This window comes from Cyprinus carpio, chromosome A21 (assembly GCF_018340385.1).
Source record: "Cyprinus carpio isolate SPL01 chromosome A21, ASM1834038v1, whole genome shotgun sequence".
Taxonomy (NCBI): domain Eukaryota; kingdom Metazoa; phylum Chordata; class Actinopteri; order Cypriniformes; family Cyprinidae; genus Cyprinus; species Cyprinus carpio.
The window spans coordinates 6,581,368-6,598,567 of NC_056592.1; the positions used below are offsets into that span (position 1 = coordinate 6,581,368).

Below are 17,200 nucleotides of genomic sequence, written 5' to 3' on the forward strand. Positions count from 1 at the left end.
AAATGTGTTGCAAAGTCACAGGACTAATCAAACTGGTAAAGTGGAATTTCACAGTGGTTCAAAATCAATCTTCCCACTGGCAGGGTCGGATACATGGGGAACGCTTGAAGTAAGCTTCTAGGACTTTAGCCCTGAAAGTTTTCATTCACGGTTGTTTTGTCACTAATAAAATCATTCAGAATGCCATCTGCTCTATAAATCAAACTTTTGACTGTTGGCATTAAACTAGGTTATCGTGTGACAAAGTGAAAGCTCATTTAAATTACTGTGTGCGCTTTCAGTTCTGCAGACAACCTTTTGACTTTTTGGTCAGATTTGTGCTCCATCTAGATGAAGTACTGAATATTTCAAAACCATAACTCTGACAACAAAGCAGAATGTACAATTGCGCTTGAAGAGTTTGCAAATTCAAGACAAGTGACTGACCACTTGAGGTTATTGCAAGTCTTTTATTAAAACACAATGTCACTACGCTATATTTGACAAATCCAGGAACCACTTTTCCCCAGATGCAATGATTTCAACAGCATGCTAATTTCTAAAACCTAAAAACACTCAGTGAGAACTGACAAAAACTGTCACATACACTACCTTTCAAAAGTTGGTATAATTAAGTTTTCAAAGAAATTCATACTTTTATTCAGAAATAAAGCATTAAATTGACCAAAAGACAAAATACTTTTATTCCAAATAAATGCTGCTCTTTTGAACTTTATATTAAAAAAAAAACAAACAAAAAAAAACTATTGTGTATTATATCTGCCTTTCTAATTCTAATGATATAAAAACAATCATTATAATACTTTTTGTATATCTTTTAATTCCTTTGTGTTAATAGTTCTATCTGATTATTAGACTTCTACCCGCATTAGACAGATCTGTTAAACTGTGACAGCAAACAATGAAGAGGGAGAATCTGAGTTCTGTGTGCGCAGGCGCCTCCATTCTCAGCTCCCTCGAAATAAAAGTCCTGCTTCGAACACATCGACCAAATAGGAAAACTTATGAGCTGATGCCGATATTTGAAAAATATCACTACTAGTGACAAAGAAGCACTAGACTAGAGGCCAGGCTCTAGTCTGAAGATCGGGTTTTTGTGGCGTAACCAAGATCCACCAGCTAGAGCTGAAGTACAGACAGGCTAGAGTGTAAAGACCGTCCTGCCGAAAGCGAACGAGAGCGTGGCAGGGTGACCGGCCTGTCTGTCTGTACCTCTCACCCTCTCAGTGCCGTCCTTGCATTGACACCGGCAGACACAAACAGCTCCTTAATATTCCCCCGCAGTCCCCTTGTCTCATCCCGTCAGTGTCCTGCTGTCCTCCTGGCTGTGTGGACAAAAGGGACAAGACGTTCCGGGCGGAGGACATGAATCATTATGCTTCCTCTTTCCGGGACCGCTCGCATGTCCATTGATTCTACCGACTTAATTGGCTTTATTAGCCAAGATGGGAAGCCGGTGAGGGGCTTCTGCACCGTCTTCGTCTGTGCCCCCCTCTCCTCCTCCATCCTTCCACCCAGTCCTCCTCAAGAGATACCCTGTGTAATTGTTTTCCTTCTATCTTCTATGTCATTGTCAGATGGGTCCAGGGGGATTATTAGCAACCCTGGGTCCTTCAATAATTCATCCTAAGCTATTTATACACAAATGGAGAGTCCTTTAAACTCTCCCTCAGTGAGCTTATCTACTGTTCAGATGGAAAGGGAGAGCGAGAGGCAGAGAGAGAATTCAAAGAGATTGTAAAGGGTGCAGAGAGTAAGTGAGAAAGCGAGAGAGAGCGATGTGTACCTCTTTTCAGCTGAGACACAATGACCTGTTTCTCCAGTGTTTTCGAGTTTCAAGGTGATGCTGGCGTACTCTCTCCCTTCTCGCCTGCCAACCCAACAAAAGTGCCATCCCGGGAATATGCTCGTTCACACAACGCTCATTAATGGCTTCTAATCTGCCAGCTTTTCTATCCATTTAACGCAATTAAGACGTTGACTAAAGCTAACATGGACCGGCAATCAACTCCAAGGACATGCCAAACGCGCATAATAGGATTGGTAAACAGATCATGTTTTATCAAACGCATGCTCGACATCACTTTCAATGCGAGCACGGCACAGACAGGAAGTCGGGCTGATTCTCTGCAGGAAACAGAGCATTATGGCTGCTCTCCTAAAATCCAACACATGCACACAGACACACACTGCGCAGGCCCTCGCGGCTGCTTCACGCTGATACCCATGTTCCTCACTCTTTTAAAAAGAGGACAGCTAAGCTGCTCAGGGTGAGGAGGCCCATGGTGGAAAGCGTTTTTGCAATCCTCAAAACTCGTAATATTTACCCAATGCTATCTTTCTCTCCTTGAATAAGTAGGACTGCAGAGCTTCAATTTCATGTCTTTTTTTGTGAATTTAATGCCCTTGGGCAGGGCATCCGAGGTAGTGAAGCAGTGTTCAACTATATGTGGGCATGACATGGGAATTAAATAAGAGAGTAGTTTGCATAGACTAGATACTTTAACTTCTAAAAACTGCATTTTTAGTCAGTTATAGTTATCAGTGTCATCAAAGCCTGGGACATTCTTACAAAGCCATAATGTTCCATGTAGAACTATAATGTAGCCTGCTATCTTCAGATAGGTCTAAATATGTCTGAATCGACTGGGGGTCTCAAGGGAAAACAGAGTCATGAATCGAAACTAATGAAAGAGGCTTTGTTAGAAAAGAAACGAAGCAAAAGTACACTGTGTTTATGGCAATTTCTTGATGAAGAGTCTAATATCTATGCCAATAAAATTGCAAAAATAATATTTCCAAACAGAATCAAAAAATTATTATTATTCATGCAAAATTTTATGCATGTTTCTTCAAAGCGTAATAAAATAACATGACTATCTTTGATATGAGTGCATAATGTTTATAAACCATATATAATTAACACAGTTGCTTAAACAATTAGAAAAAAAAAAAAAAAAACAGCACCATGCATTTATTTATAGTTTAATACATTACAAAAGACCAAAAACCAATCACAAAGACTATGCTACTTTCTTCATTTAAAAACATGACATACAGTGGGATGGGGAATAACCGCCATGAACTTGCATAAATTTTACATGGCTTTCTAAACATACGGCTCTCTTGTGTGAGATGCGAGTGCAATGCTGATAGATGTATCTCTAGAAAATGTGATAAATATGTGTTCTGTGTGTACGGCTTGGTTTCAGTTTTGACGGAAAAAACATCTTCTCCACACTGATGCTCTCGTTTTCTGCAATATATTGAATGAACAATGTAGCAGCACTGCATCTTGTGGGTTCAACAGGATAGGCTAACAAAAACATTAAAATGCAATGACACTTACATCGTCGCCGCATCTCGCGCGCCACTGATAAAGCTGCCTGATGGAATGGAATTTACTGTATGGCACGGCATTTCATGGAATTTGTCTTATTTTTGATGAATAAATAAAAAAAGGTCAGTACATGTATATGTAGACTGTGTCTGTGAATATTAAACTGCAAAAAGACGATTTAAATACGAATGTTCTGCATGTTCATTGGATTACCAGAAAATACACAACACAGAGTTTGTTGAAAAAAAATTGTTAATTATTATTATTTATTAATTTTAGATGTTTACATTTAGAAAAGCTGTGCTTCCTGCATAACCCTGCCCCTGTTGGTTTGGCAGTAGCTTGCTTGCCCTACACAGTTACCTTGTTTAATTTCTTAATTCAAGTTATATATATATTTTGTTCTATTTGTGTTAAGTTATTAATAATAAGTGAAGTAAGGTTTACTGTTAAGTGCACTGATGTCAGACTCATTTTGAATAATAAAGTTTATTGTTAAATTGTTAAATACCCTGCCTCCAATACATAGGCCTATGTTTGTCACATCATAATAAGTGTTTGAGCATCACATTTGCATTATCATTGCAAAAAATGTGTTCATGTATATATATATTCTGTTTATGTAGGCTATTTACTGTTTTCTATTTACAGTACCAGTCAAAAGTTTGGACACACGAATGAGAAGTGTGTCCAAACTTTTGACTATACTGTACTATAATATAGCCTACACAAAGAATATCGGCCGATATATTGGTATCGATCTTTTTTACTCCCTAATATCGGTATCTGCCCCCAAAAAAAACATATCGGGCTCTATTGCATACATGTAAATATTTCTTATACAAGCATGTGTGTGCATATACATATAAATATACACAACACACACACACACACACACACACACACACACACACACACACACACACACACAAACTTTTATTTTGGATGTGGTTAATCATGATTAAACGATTTGGCAGCATCACCAGTAACACATTCTTTTTGGAGGCTCTCAAAAAATGTTAAGTGGACTTATGTAATGTTTATTTTATCAATTAAGATGAATGGGAATGCCAAAAGATCTGAACCCTGCAAGAATAAACAAAGGAGCTATTTTTTTAGCGCTACCCTGGTGGACCCCACTGACAGTGCATCCTGAAAGGGGAAGGATAGGGCAGTAGATTCACTTGAGATTATGATTTAAAACATCTGTTAATAAGCTTTGCCATGCTGGGAATGGACTGGTGTGTTGAGGAAAGGGTGATCTCCGGGGCCATTAAATTGCAAATGAGTGATGATGTGTTAGAGAGGCTCCCCCCAGATCACCAGCCACTGCTGCAGACATAAGGGCCTCTCATACACCTCAGCCAACACCAGACCCAACTAGGTCCACTGTATGCACAGCCAAAAGCTGCACAGGGTGTCTAGTCTCCCTACACGTCCTCTTTCCAGTCTATGCTTCAAGCTGAAAGTTACTACCCTGAAAGTCATACAAACTCACACTGTATATTCAAAATAAATCCACATCCCCAAAACAAACAGGGTTTTTAATTAATCAGGCTGGCCTGTGAGAATACAACAACAAATGCACACATACAAAACCGCACAGTCAGATCCGCACGGGTGCAGGTGGGCTCATTTTTAGCTCCGGACTGCCTGTGACCCTGCATTACAAGTTCGTTCTCTGTCCAAGGCCATGATGGCCACAAAATAGTGCTTAAATCTTTAAAAAACACCACCTATAAATTACTGCAAAGGACAGCGGGGTCAAAGCTTGGCGTGGAAACCAGCCAAGAGCCATCAATCTGTGGTGAGGGTGACATCTGTCTCAGGGACTCCCCTGTTCTCTCTTTCTCCCTGCTACCTTACTCTTTTATCCAGGCCCCCTTCCTCGCCGTCTATCTTTATCATGCTGTCTCATGCTTTCTTGCAAATGAAAGATCCCCCCACTAAACCCAAACATATTATCGTGAAGATCCTTGAGTTTAGTCCCAGCAGCATTCATCTGACCTCCACTCTTTCTCTCAAAAAAACAAAACCAAAAAACAATAAAGCCATAACTTGTTCATATATTTGCCTAATTCCCAAAACAAACTTTAAAAGATGCCTGCAATTGTCCAGCTCTCTCACCTCAATTTGAAAAGAAATCTCCATGCACTTTTAATTCATGGGATGAAATGAAAAGTTTGAGAGCCTGACAAGTTGTTTAAAGCTTTCTATAGATTCAGATTCATCATGTTTGTAAGGAAAATATTTACTGAGTTTCAGTTCATTTTTGTGAAGCGCTCCCAAGACGGCAAGCACATCCTACTCGTTTTCTTTATATTACAATAACACAATGTTTTCTTGATATTGTGAGTGCACACAAATAAAAATTGACCCTTTACAGTTCCAAACATATTGTATTATTCTTACCTTTATAAGCAAAAAATTACGGCGTATTTAATTTGTTTCCACTGATGTCCTGAATCGCGCTTCAGGTTCCATTCTCCACACAAATGATTGGATATGCGTCTAATAGCGCATATTTATATAGGTTAAATGTTTAAACTAACATTGTAATATGCTTTAAGTATTATATATTATTTAATTTTTTTGTGTATGTATGTATATTATATATATAGAGAGAGAGAGAAAGAGAGATTTTATTTCCAGCAAGTCATAATTACAACATCGTATGACATTGTCTCATATGATGCTTATAAGTTTCTTCATATTGTGTTAGTATCTGATAACAATAAATCAGTAAAAGAATAAAAATTGCACTACGAAATATCTTCATGATTAGCCTGATTTTGCACTTCCTGTTTTTCCCTGCTTGAGAACTTCTGTCGAATAAATGGATGACCTTAACACACGTATGGTTTTGTTTTCCATTTCTGGTCCACTTGCAAAAAAAGGCAGTGTGAAAGTGAACCGCACCAAAAAAAAAAAATCAACATTGTATTTGGTCCAGACCAAAGCAAGTGAACTAGCGGACTTTCCTGGTGTGAATACACCCTTAAACAACATAATGTTAATATTATGACTTATAGGCTATCTGCACAAAATGCCCCGACTGATATATACATGATATATATAAACTGGCTGAAATGTTTTGAAATCATTTGTACCCTACCTGATCGAAAAACATCCAGTCTCTCACTTTGCCTGTGTCAATTTGAGTCTTGTTAAAGTTTTAAATCCCTGCCGCCAAGATACTCATGGATTATGGAAAGTGAAACGTATAACTATAGGGGTGGTTGGATTTATTCACACACATTAAAATATTTATTTGAGGCTTATTTCTTTTCAGATTCTTATTTACAGCATTGTTTTAATAGGCTGTATATTAACGTATTGGGAGAAAACCAGTAGTTTTGTTTTAAATTAAGTTATATTTTCATTTGATTACATTTCAAAAGACTGATTAAATTGTTAAAGTTTTATTAATTCATTTCATTAGACACGATTTTTGATGATAAACTTGTATTAAGTCATAAGACACAGAATCCAGAAAAAAATAAAATGGAAAAAACAGGACGTAGGGAAAAATAAAATAGATTTCAGCCATATTGTGTGATATGGGGAAAAAAATACAACCCAGCTCTAGCAAAACCTATAAAAACCACAGACGAAAAGGTTCAGTCCGGTTGGTCTTTAAACGTCTTAAGCCGAAAGGATTTCAGTCCAATAAATATCATGACATTAAAATCCTATTTACATGCAATAACACTGAGTGGGAAAATCACTAATGAGGATTTATTTGTTAACAATGCCTCAATAAAAAAAAAAAAAACGTAGTCCCCTATGAATAACAAATAGACTGTTTCAGTAGACGTCAAGCTAATTATAATCTCATAATGGTTTAATAGGGGGTTGTTCCAGAGTCATTACGTGTTTTTCTTAGGGTACGTGAGAGTCCTCAAATCACTTCTGTATCAAACAACACTGTGACTATAACCACAAGAAAACTAGAAATAAACAGCTAATTTTAAACACTACACATTTACACTACGCATGTACTGTGCACATCCTGCATACATAAACATTGCAATCTCCACGTGCTGGAGTCGGCCGATATCATATCACCATCTCGATCTGCTCTGACTGAAGACAAAGCATATGCTCCACCCTCACATATCCCACAATGCCCTCCTGCTTCTCTAGAAATGACTAGTTTCCACACATCCTGTTTTATATCAAACCCTGCACGATAAATCTCAATACAGCTCAGCACAAGATGGTACATTAGCATAGGTATGAGAACACCTTGTGTCTGCACAGACGTACTCTGTGGTAAGTTCTCCTAATAATAAAAAATACAGATGGATGGTTGTTCTGACATGTAGCTCACAAAACAGCAGTTCTTAATTGCTTCTGTCAAAAAGAAAAGACAAATTATGCTTAATATAGCTAATATATTTGACTGTTCAATATGACATAAACAAATGTTGGTTCAGTCATGTATAATAAGATGAGAAAATATAATAAATGCCAGCTAAAACCAAGTACCAGGATGTTTTTAGTTACCACATATGCTTAAATGAGTGTTGTATAAATTAAAGAACCATTACGGCCCCGTAACTCTGCCACACTGTGTGCATTCGTGCTATCACTGACCCATGGAATATGGTTTCATCTGTTCATCACAGGATTTTATTTGTGTTTCTGTGCATGCACTGCAGGAAGTAGTAGTATTTAGTTTTGTATATCGGATGAGTCTATAAGTTTAACAGATATTTATTTGTGTGGGAATGTGCTCACTGGCCCACAACACTTCTAAAAAAAATATCACAACATTATTATAAAAAAAAAAATTTACATTACAAAAAAAAAGTAAAAAATAAAAAAAAAAAAAAAAAAAAAAATACAATCAATCAATAAAAAATAAAAACGTTTAAATTACACATAATTATGCTATATACTGTATATACAGTAGCATTTCATTTGATTCCAGGTCTGCTTAAAGAAAATGATATCATTAGACTAACACATTAAATACCCAAGAAGAGATTTTTTTAAATGGGCCTTTCCAAGGGAAAGACAAAACCAAACATACGCAAACAAAACCATACGCAAACCAAACCAAACCAAAAACAAAAACAAAAACCAAAACAAAACAAAACAAAACAAAACAAAACAAAACAAAACAAAACAAAACAAAACAAAACAAAACAAAACAAAACAAAAACCAAAACAAAACAAAACAAAACAAAACAAAAACAAAAAACACAAAGAAGTGCATGGCACTCTTGCCCTTATATGTTCAACATCAGGCTAATGTTTTCAGCTACCATTTTTACTCTCAACTCATATTTCTGCAGATCTTTCCATAAAAATCAATGATAAAAAAAAAAAGGCTGCATGTCTAAACCTGCTCACAGCCAAACAACCAACAGCCAGTCTAACAACCAGGTTTATTGTCATTTTACAGCTTCAGTGTAGCCCAATTTACAAACTACTATAAAAAAATAAGACAGAGGGATGATTAACAGTACACAGCCCCTTCATTACTTTACAAAATAGTCTGCCCTCTCTTTCTCCTTCTTTGTGCTCGTCTACACCAAAAAGTAATTAAAACGTTGCTTGCTTAAATCAGTCCATACAATGAAAATGATCTAAGTTATTACCTAGGCTTTTGTCTGCTTTTAGTTCTCTACCTAACCGATCTCTGCACACCCTGATAATTAATGGAGTTTGAATACAGCATCATTAGACTAACAAATAGGTAACGCTTCGCATAATGAGAAAAAAATAATTTAAAATTATGTAAAGGGCTCAGACAAAAAGAGCATGCTGGTGTATTTTAAACAAGATGGATGCTGCTCAGATTCCCAGAACGCATCAGGCATGATGAATTTAAAAAATCATTAAATGTTAAATTACACTGACAATGTGGTTGGTGTTACATTTATATTTTGCTCGCAGAGAAGAGAAGTGAAAACAGTTTCTGGAGGAGAAAATAAGCAATCATGGGTCTAAATTGGTTATTGCCTAAAAAAAAAGCTATCATATCTGAAGAAAATTTTCATTCACCCCAGACTTATGCTATCTTCATGCTTCCCTCTTTACTCATGGGCAAACACAGAATCTGAACCAATCACCAAATCATTCTAGAGCCACAGGAAATCATGTCAGCTCTGATTAGCTACTGACTGTTCTGAGCTGTGACGTCAAATGCAGCAAACAAGAAAAAAAGCCCATTTCATGCTTTTAAGAGCTTATATAATGAAATCTATATAATCTAGTTAAATATATAAATATGACAATATTAATATTTCCTGTTTTCAAAAAATAGTCAAAAATTGGCTGTATTTTGGGCACACTGCCTTGACAGCAGTGCGCATATCACTTTCTAAACCCTTTAAATATTTAACACACACACAGCACAATAACACTTAGATGATGCAACTAGTTTGAAAACAGAAACTATTAATTTTTGCTAGAGTTGTTGTCAGAACACTGCAAGGCTTCGGAGCTTCTCAAATCAAAATTGTGATTCACAGGCTGTGCGAGATAAAACCAGCATGCCGCAGAGGGGGGTGTGGCCTCGGGCTTTTCATCGGCGCAGTTTATATGAAATTACAGCTAAACCTTATAAAACTTTTAAGGCTGAACCCAGTTTAGCCCTGCCTTGCTCTTCGAGTCCCGCTATTTAAGTATATGAAAACACAACAAGGCCATTACGCTGGACATAAATCTTGCAGGATAAAATTTTAGGAAGCCTGCAAAAGCTACGCAGCGTAGCGTATTTGCATAGTTTTCAATTTAGAAACTAAATCGCATCCGCCAAACGCCATTACTTTCAGTTTAAAACTTCCCATGTCCTAATGCAGCACAGCTATCTGACAGAGAGTTATGGTAGATACACATGAAATTCATGAGATGAGTGTTCTGGGATTAGCTGTTGCACATAAACAAGTCTCCAAGCGGTCGGAATGACTGAAAGAACTGAGATGAGTTTCAAAATACCTCGAGGTGTGAGAAAATGGTTACATTTTGGCCCAATTCAGACAGCACAACAGGGTCACACTAGTCAATAAGGGCCACCGCAAGGTTAGGAATGCCAGAAAGGACCTCTATCCTGTAGAACTCCAAACCTGTGGCCAACACACACAGCTTTTCCTTTTCCCTCTTTTTCATCAGCAAGTCATCTCTCACCTTGAGTAACTATGTTTTCTCTTAATGGCCGACCTCTGTGGCGATCGCCTCAAATAACACCGGACAAAAACATCTCTGCCACCCTGCCACTGTCTGCCTGAAAAATGGGCCTGCTCTCAAGGATGCATATTTACATGCATGTTTGTGTCGTCACTGCTACTTATATTCAGTGCAGACGTACTACGGACAGTGGCGACCTCACTCTTATAAACAAAACTGTCGCATCGATCATGTGGCGCAGAAACCGCACTCAAAGCGGGAGCTTGTTGACACTTTATCGGCAGGGATGAGGGATCGGAGACTAGAGGCTTGAGAGGATTTGGGATGGGCCGAGGCTCGGAACATCTGCAGATCCAAACGAGCTAGAGAGGAAAAAAAGAGAAACGCTGTGTGTGCAGATGATGCAACAGCAATGCAATAGTGAGTCCAGGACGCGAGCTGAATTAACACCAAGCCGCAGGAGGAAAAACCCAGTGTTTCTCTTTCTCCGGCAAGGACATCCAATTGTCTTTTGGAAAAATCCTGCCCAGAAACTCAGGTTTAGGTTGCCCAGAAACAGAATTTTCTTCCCCGATAACACATCACCCCAATGTAAAACATTCTTACTCATACATTTTTCAAGGAGGGCTTGTTTGGACCTTCGAAACACGACTGTCTTGAAAATAAAGACCACCTTGGACATGGATATTTTGAAGTTAGGAATCTTAATAAACTTAATCTTCTCTTCTTAAACACAGCTAGCTGTGAGCTGCAGCTAATCAAGACACTAAGATGCTAACTGTCCCAGCTGCAGACTCTGAGGGCTGGGAGAGACAGTCATTCATAGCGCTAATCTCCCTTACGCTAAAAGGCGTGCAAGGAAAAGATGTTATGGTCCGCAGCATGTTTCCTGTAGCTGCTGGTGACCGGTACAAATGGCCACTATTAGCTGTGCTGAGTCACGCAGAGCAGCCAAATGAAAGTGCTGGAGGACTCAAGAACCCCCCCGCCCCCAGCTCAGACCTGCCCCACGTACCCGGTTTTCTCTATCCAACTCTTTCACTGTTGACTTCTGTTACTCAGTTTAAAACCCGAATCCTATTCCTGTGCTAAACTCTCTGTTAGTCTGTTTTCATCCATCTTTTTGTTTCTTTCTCCTCTTTCTACCACTCTCTTTTTCAATCAATCACTCTCCCGATCTCCATCATTTAGCCAGAGTCGCAGCGTTTGCCTCTTTCTCACTTTCTCCTGAGAGACAGGAGTCTAAAGACTAGATAACTGATGTACAGAATCATTACTTTGGCTGCTCAGGCATGAGGATGAATGGAGCCCCCTCCACTCAATGTCTCATTAGAGTCAACACATAAAATGCATCGTGCTTTATTAAGTCATCGCTCCAGATGCATATCCAGCACGGCAAAATCAAACGTATGCCCGCATGGCACGTCTGCATATCAAAAACAGACCACAAACGTAGACCATATGCATGAGAATAATGACTATCAAAAATAGATGGTGTGAATTCAGCAGCACAGTATGAAAACACAGTGTCTCCTCCTACGTGCTTCTTTATAGCATCAAACGTGTTCCCTCTCCACCTACACTCATCACAACTTCAAACGCTCACACTTCTCAACAATGGTCGCTTCTGGTGTTTACCTGTACAATGCGGGATCGTTTTCTAATGATTTTAGAATCTTCTGAAAATGAGAGAGAAACTAAAACTGCACCACTAACAATTAAAGGTATAGTTCACTCAAAAATTTAAATCGGAGTCATCATTTACTCACATTTCCAAATCTATAGGCCTTTCTTTCTTCAGGAGGAACATAAAAGGAAATGGTTGGGATCCAAACAACATTGACTTTGAACGTATGGACATTTCTCAAAATAGTTCCACAGAAGACATACAATAAGAAGGTGAGTAAATAATGACAGAATTATTATTTTGTGTCTGGATATGATCTCGACAGTCTGGCTCCCCAAACTGCCCCAGTCTGTTATGCCAACATCTAACCAATCTTCTGCAAGAAACAGAAACCGTGAGGTTCTGCCATTTTTCCAACCCCAACACAAAACAAAACAACAGACCTGCTCTCAGGACCTACCCCAACAGAGATCTGCAGACCTGCTCTCAGGACCTCATCTCAGCGTGGAGTGTAATGGTAAATCTTGAACGATGTGTGTGGGAGGGTAAGTGAGTGAATAAATGGATGACAAAACCCCTTCCAGCCTGTGAATGGAAAGAGAAATCACATGATTGGGAGAGGAGAGACGGCGGAGACATGCAGCAGACTGGAGGAGGTGATAACGTGTGAAGAGAGGAAGAGGGTGGAGGTGGAGACGGATGAAGTGCCAAGATGGAGAACTTCCTATAATGATGAAAACAAGAGAATGCGAACATGTTAATGACCAAGGAGGGCAGACAACTGTAGGACTAGAGTATTTATGGAGCTTTAACAAATAATAATTTGTTCGGGAGGCAATGTCAGAAAAAAATACTTTTAGGGGAAGATTGGTAGCTTTTATTCTGTCATTGTTGCAGATCCTTTAAAGTCACCATGAAATCAAAATTGACAATTCTTCTTCTTCTTTTTTTTTTAATATGGCATATTGCAGTGTTTATTTGAAATGATTTATATGTGCACTGCATTTAAATTCATATGCCCTCATAATCTTACACCAAAAACATTAACATTCCTTTCTCCTCGCAACAACATTTCTTCTGTGATGACGTGTACACCAGCACGAGGACAAGACAATAAAGTTGTCACTCTGATGTGAGATCACAGCAATTAGCATACAATGATCCAATCAATTCTCTGTGGACAAAAATAAGTCCTACCCATTTTCTTATCATTTTGAGAAGCTGTTACACTCAGATATACATCAGAAGAGGGGGAAAAGATGACTGCAAATTCTCTTTCATCCCGACTTTAAAGGAACAGTACAACCAAAAATGAAAATTCTGTAATCATTTACTCACACTCATGTCGTTCCAAATCTATATGACTTACTTTCATCTGTGGAACTCAAAAGAACTTTTGGGTCCTTCTTTTTATGGAAGAAAAAACACAGAGACAAAATATCTTCTTTTATGTTTGACAGAAGAAATAAATGCATGCAGTTTTGGAACAACATGAAGACAAATAAAAAAAGACAATTTTAATTTTAGGTGAACTATCCCTTTAAGGATACATATTAGCACTGTTTAAGGGTACTGTCCCAGTGACAAGCTGTTATAAATGTACTACTTTTTCTGAAAGTGAAGGAAAAGGTCAGTTTTACAAAACAGCATATTAAGTTCTTGGAGCAATGAGAGCTCCAGAGCAGACAGGCCTCAGTATACTCCAGGGTACAGAGAGAACGGCACTGCTGCCAAAGGGAAATGGATTTTGAGAGACACTGACGCCAGTGCTTATGTTGTGGAGAGGGAGTGAACGAGTACCTAAACTCAGTTACATGGAGCCATGCAGGCCGGACGACCACACTAGTGAATACTGGCCCTGCAGTGGGGGGATGGGTACAAAGGACCATATATTGCAGGAAGGAGACAGTTCCTAGAATCAGCCGGCACGACTCCCCATAGTTCACGAGCAACATGATTAACCACCAGACGGGGAGTACTCCAGCAGTGCTATTAATAAAAGATAACCTCCTACCCTCCCCAGACCCGCTTCTCAAAGCCACATTTTTTGCTAGGCACATACAGAGGACAGCTTTGTTTACTACAACAGAGGGACTACATCCCTGGGGCTGGGGTACGCAGGTCTTCCCTTGGCTCCCAGGATCGGATGGGTAAATTAGCCACTGATGTGACCCTAAACAATGTCCTCTGGGTTGGGGATCAATTAGACAAGCCTGTAAAATAATGACACCCCTGGGAAGATGTTCCTACGGAGACCCCCTTTGGACCCCTGGCCGAGGGCTCCAGGAATTGATCTTTCAGAACACACTACAGGTACACAGCTTCGGTAGTAATTACCACACTGCAGGAGCAGACAAGCGCACAAACAAGGCACAGTTGTGGCCGAACCTAACCGGAGATGTGAGTTGCTGCGTATGACACCAACTGGCGAGGAGATGATAAGCAGTAGGTAATTATAGTTCAGCTGCTGTTATTGCTAGAACACACCACACTGAAATGCTATTATGCAGACTGTCATCATGAATTAATATTTTATTGTGAAGCAATAGAACAGGAACAATCATGACTACACATCCCCAATTAAGAGGTTACTGGACAGACCCTTTCAGCACAGATCCTATCCTTGCTCATAATGTACTACTCTTTCATTGTCTTGACGGATGCCATTTACCTTTAGTTCCTGCACGATCATACTTAGACAAAAGGCTCAAGAGAATAGGCTACTTGTCTCAGATACTAAATGGTGTTTTTATTTTATTTGTATTTTTTTTTGTTGCACACAAAAAAAGAATACCAATTGAGAGAAATGTTTACAGAAGCTAGAGTACACACACATTTGTTTTTCTACCATGGTGGGGACTGTCTATTGGCTTCTTTTGTTTTAATACTGAGTTAATTATATTTTCCATCTTTACCAAATCTCAGAAAAGCCTGTTGAACTCAGGCTTTTTTATTCTTGAAGATCTAGTCAGCACAATGTAAGCAAAATCTGAACACACACACACACACACACACACACACACACACAGAGAGAGAGAGAGAGAGAGAGAGAGAGAGAGAGAGAGAGAGAGAGAGAGAGAGAGAGAGAGAGAGAGGTACTCTGGAAGAAGAGTGGAAATTTTTTTTGATGGACTTAAAAGCGAACTGAACCTCAAGACAGCTTCTACAGGGCTTTTCACACTATACTTAACCTTGGGTTAACATCTTTCTCAACACCTGCTAAAGGCCAGTTTTAAACCTGGGTTAAGCAAGAGACTTGCAATTTTGTAAGGGGGTAAGCACAACTTTTAACATTGGGTTGTGCAAGAGAAACAATACGTTACATTAACACTAAAACGTTAAGGTGAGTTGTTTAGCAACAGACACCAATCATAATCTGCCTCAGTTCTTACCTCATTAAAAATTCATGAGCTTTGTACAGCCGCTAAAACTTTCACGCAGTGTTTAGTCTCCACGTCTGAGTGGAAACATGTCGAACAGCTACGGTAAATGATGAATAGGCAATATTATTTTGCTCCACAATGCGACTTTTCACACAGATGAACAAGCAGTTATTAAACAGTGTTTGTCCAACGTTAATATTCAAATAAGAACGTAAAAACGCACAGCGTGCAATCTTAAAACCTGACTACCCAAAATTAACAACTAATCAAGTATTAACAGCGTGAAACACAGAATATGATACGTCAATTTCAAGTGTGAAGAACCCACCCCCAACCTCAATTTAGGCACGCGTAAAAACCCCGAAGTACCGTATGCCTTCAATCGCTATCTAACAAAATTCGCTTCGTGTTGGTTACGGAACAATTCTAAATCAATGCTTAACTTTCGTAGTACACCGATAAATTAACAATTCCCCAACACATTTCATATATGGCATTTATATATGCATTAAAAAAGCCAGTACATCCAAGCCTGTCATCCGATTTTATGATGGAAACGGAGGCAAAGCAAATCAAGAGATTCTAGTGACAGGAGCCGAGTGTGAAACGTACCTTTGTGCATGCCAGTGAAGCGGTCCTTCAGCACGGTGAGCTCGTAGATCTTGCCAAATTCCTCGAAGAGCGGCCGGAGGTCCTTCTCGTCCAGGTTGCGGGGTATCTGTCCGATGAACAGTTTGATGGCATCGTGGTCCTTCATGGGAATGGTGGTGCAGCTCGCGGGACTGTGCGTGTGGCTTATTCCGTTCACGAGCCCGTTCGTACTGGCCGCTCCTCCGTGCACCGCGGCGTCAACCTGTCCGTTCGTTAAAGTTGCCATGTTCACGGCGAGGACTTTCAGCTGCTACACCTTCGGAAGTGTTTCGAATGACGGGATAAGACGTCCTACTCTGGTTTTCGCCGAAAATGTACAGATGCAAACACGTACCATTGAACACAAGTCAAATATCAAATGCGTTTGGTCGTCCAGGCGGAGGCGTGTTTCCTTGGACGTGTCCCTTACTACTTACTTCATTCATTCATGTAATAAAACGAGAGAAGAGAGAGAGAGAATGAGAGAAAGAGAGAGAGACCGACCGAAAGCGTTCGCTTTACCTCCGTTCCCCTCGCCCCAGCTTCTAGCTACCCTTTTATTTTTTGCATTGAGAAGTCGGTATGGGTGTCCTCCCGGTTTAAACCGACAGGGCTGTCTCAAACGCGCTCAGTGCAGTGGGGAGGAAGAGAAGAAAAAGCAGCTCCCTTTATGTCACACGACGCTCTCTCTCCCCCTCTCATCGTTATACAGGAACATGGTATGTTCCGCCGAAGGAGAGGGACTATAAATAAAGAAAATATCACATTTGCACGGCTCTTTGTACGCTGCCTTGTGAATGACGCACCTTAGACTTGTACATAGTGCCGTTCAGTGTGTTTATTTTAAACAACAACAACAACAACAAAAACATGTATGCATTGTTTTTTATTTATTTATTTATTTATTTATTTTTTCTTCGACGCACTTTAATGCATAATGTTCCCCCATGTGCATTTCTCATGAAAGCATCAAAGGATTCACCAAAATTCGAGGGGATCTAATGGACAGCGCCAGTGCTGAAACACTTGGAAAGTGCAAGGGCAAAAACAGCCTTTTGCATGTAACCTCGCCGGGATAAA

General features: G+C 39.4%; 1 protein-coding gene across 8 annotated transcripts in view; it reads right to left on the reverse strand.

Annotated features, from left to right (window-relative positions):
• Window positions 1-16,822, reverse strand: part of LOC109090483 (CUGBP Elav-like family member 4) — an 83,895-nt gene extending 67,073 nt beyond the window's left edge. For 3 of the 8 annotated variants that reach the window (XM_042778781.1, XM_042778779.1, XM_042778777.1), the window contains exon 1: window positions 16,103-16,819. In XM_042778781.1, the coding sequence (XP_042634715.1) occupies window positions 16,103-16,367 (265 nt within the window). In that variant the 5' untranslated portion in view covers window positions 16,368-16,819. Of the gene's footprint in view, window positions 1-16,102 lie in introns of all 8 variants that reach the window. The other 5 variants (XM_042778774.1, XM_042778775.1, XM_042778773.1 and 2 more) reach the window with 3 other exon arrangements.
• Between the last annotated feature and the right edge of the window lie 378 nt (window positions 16,823-17,200).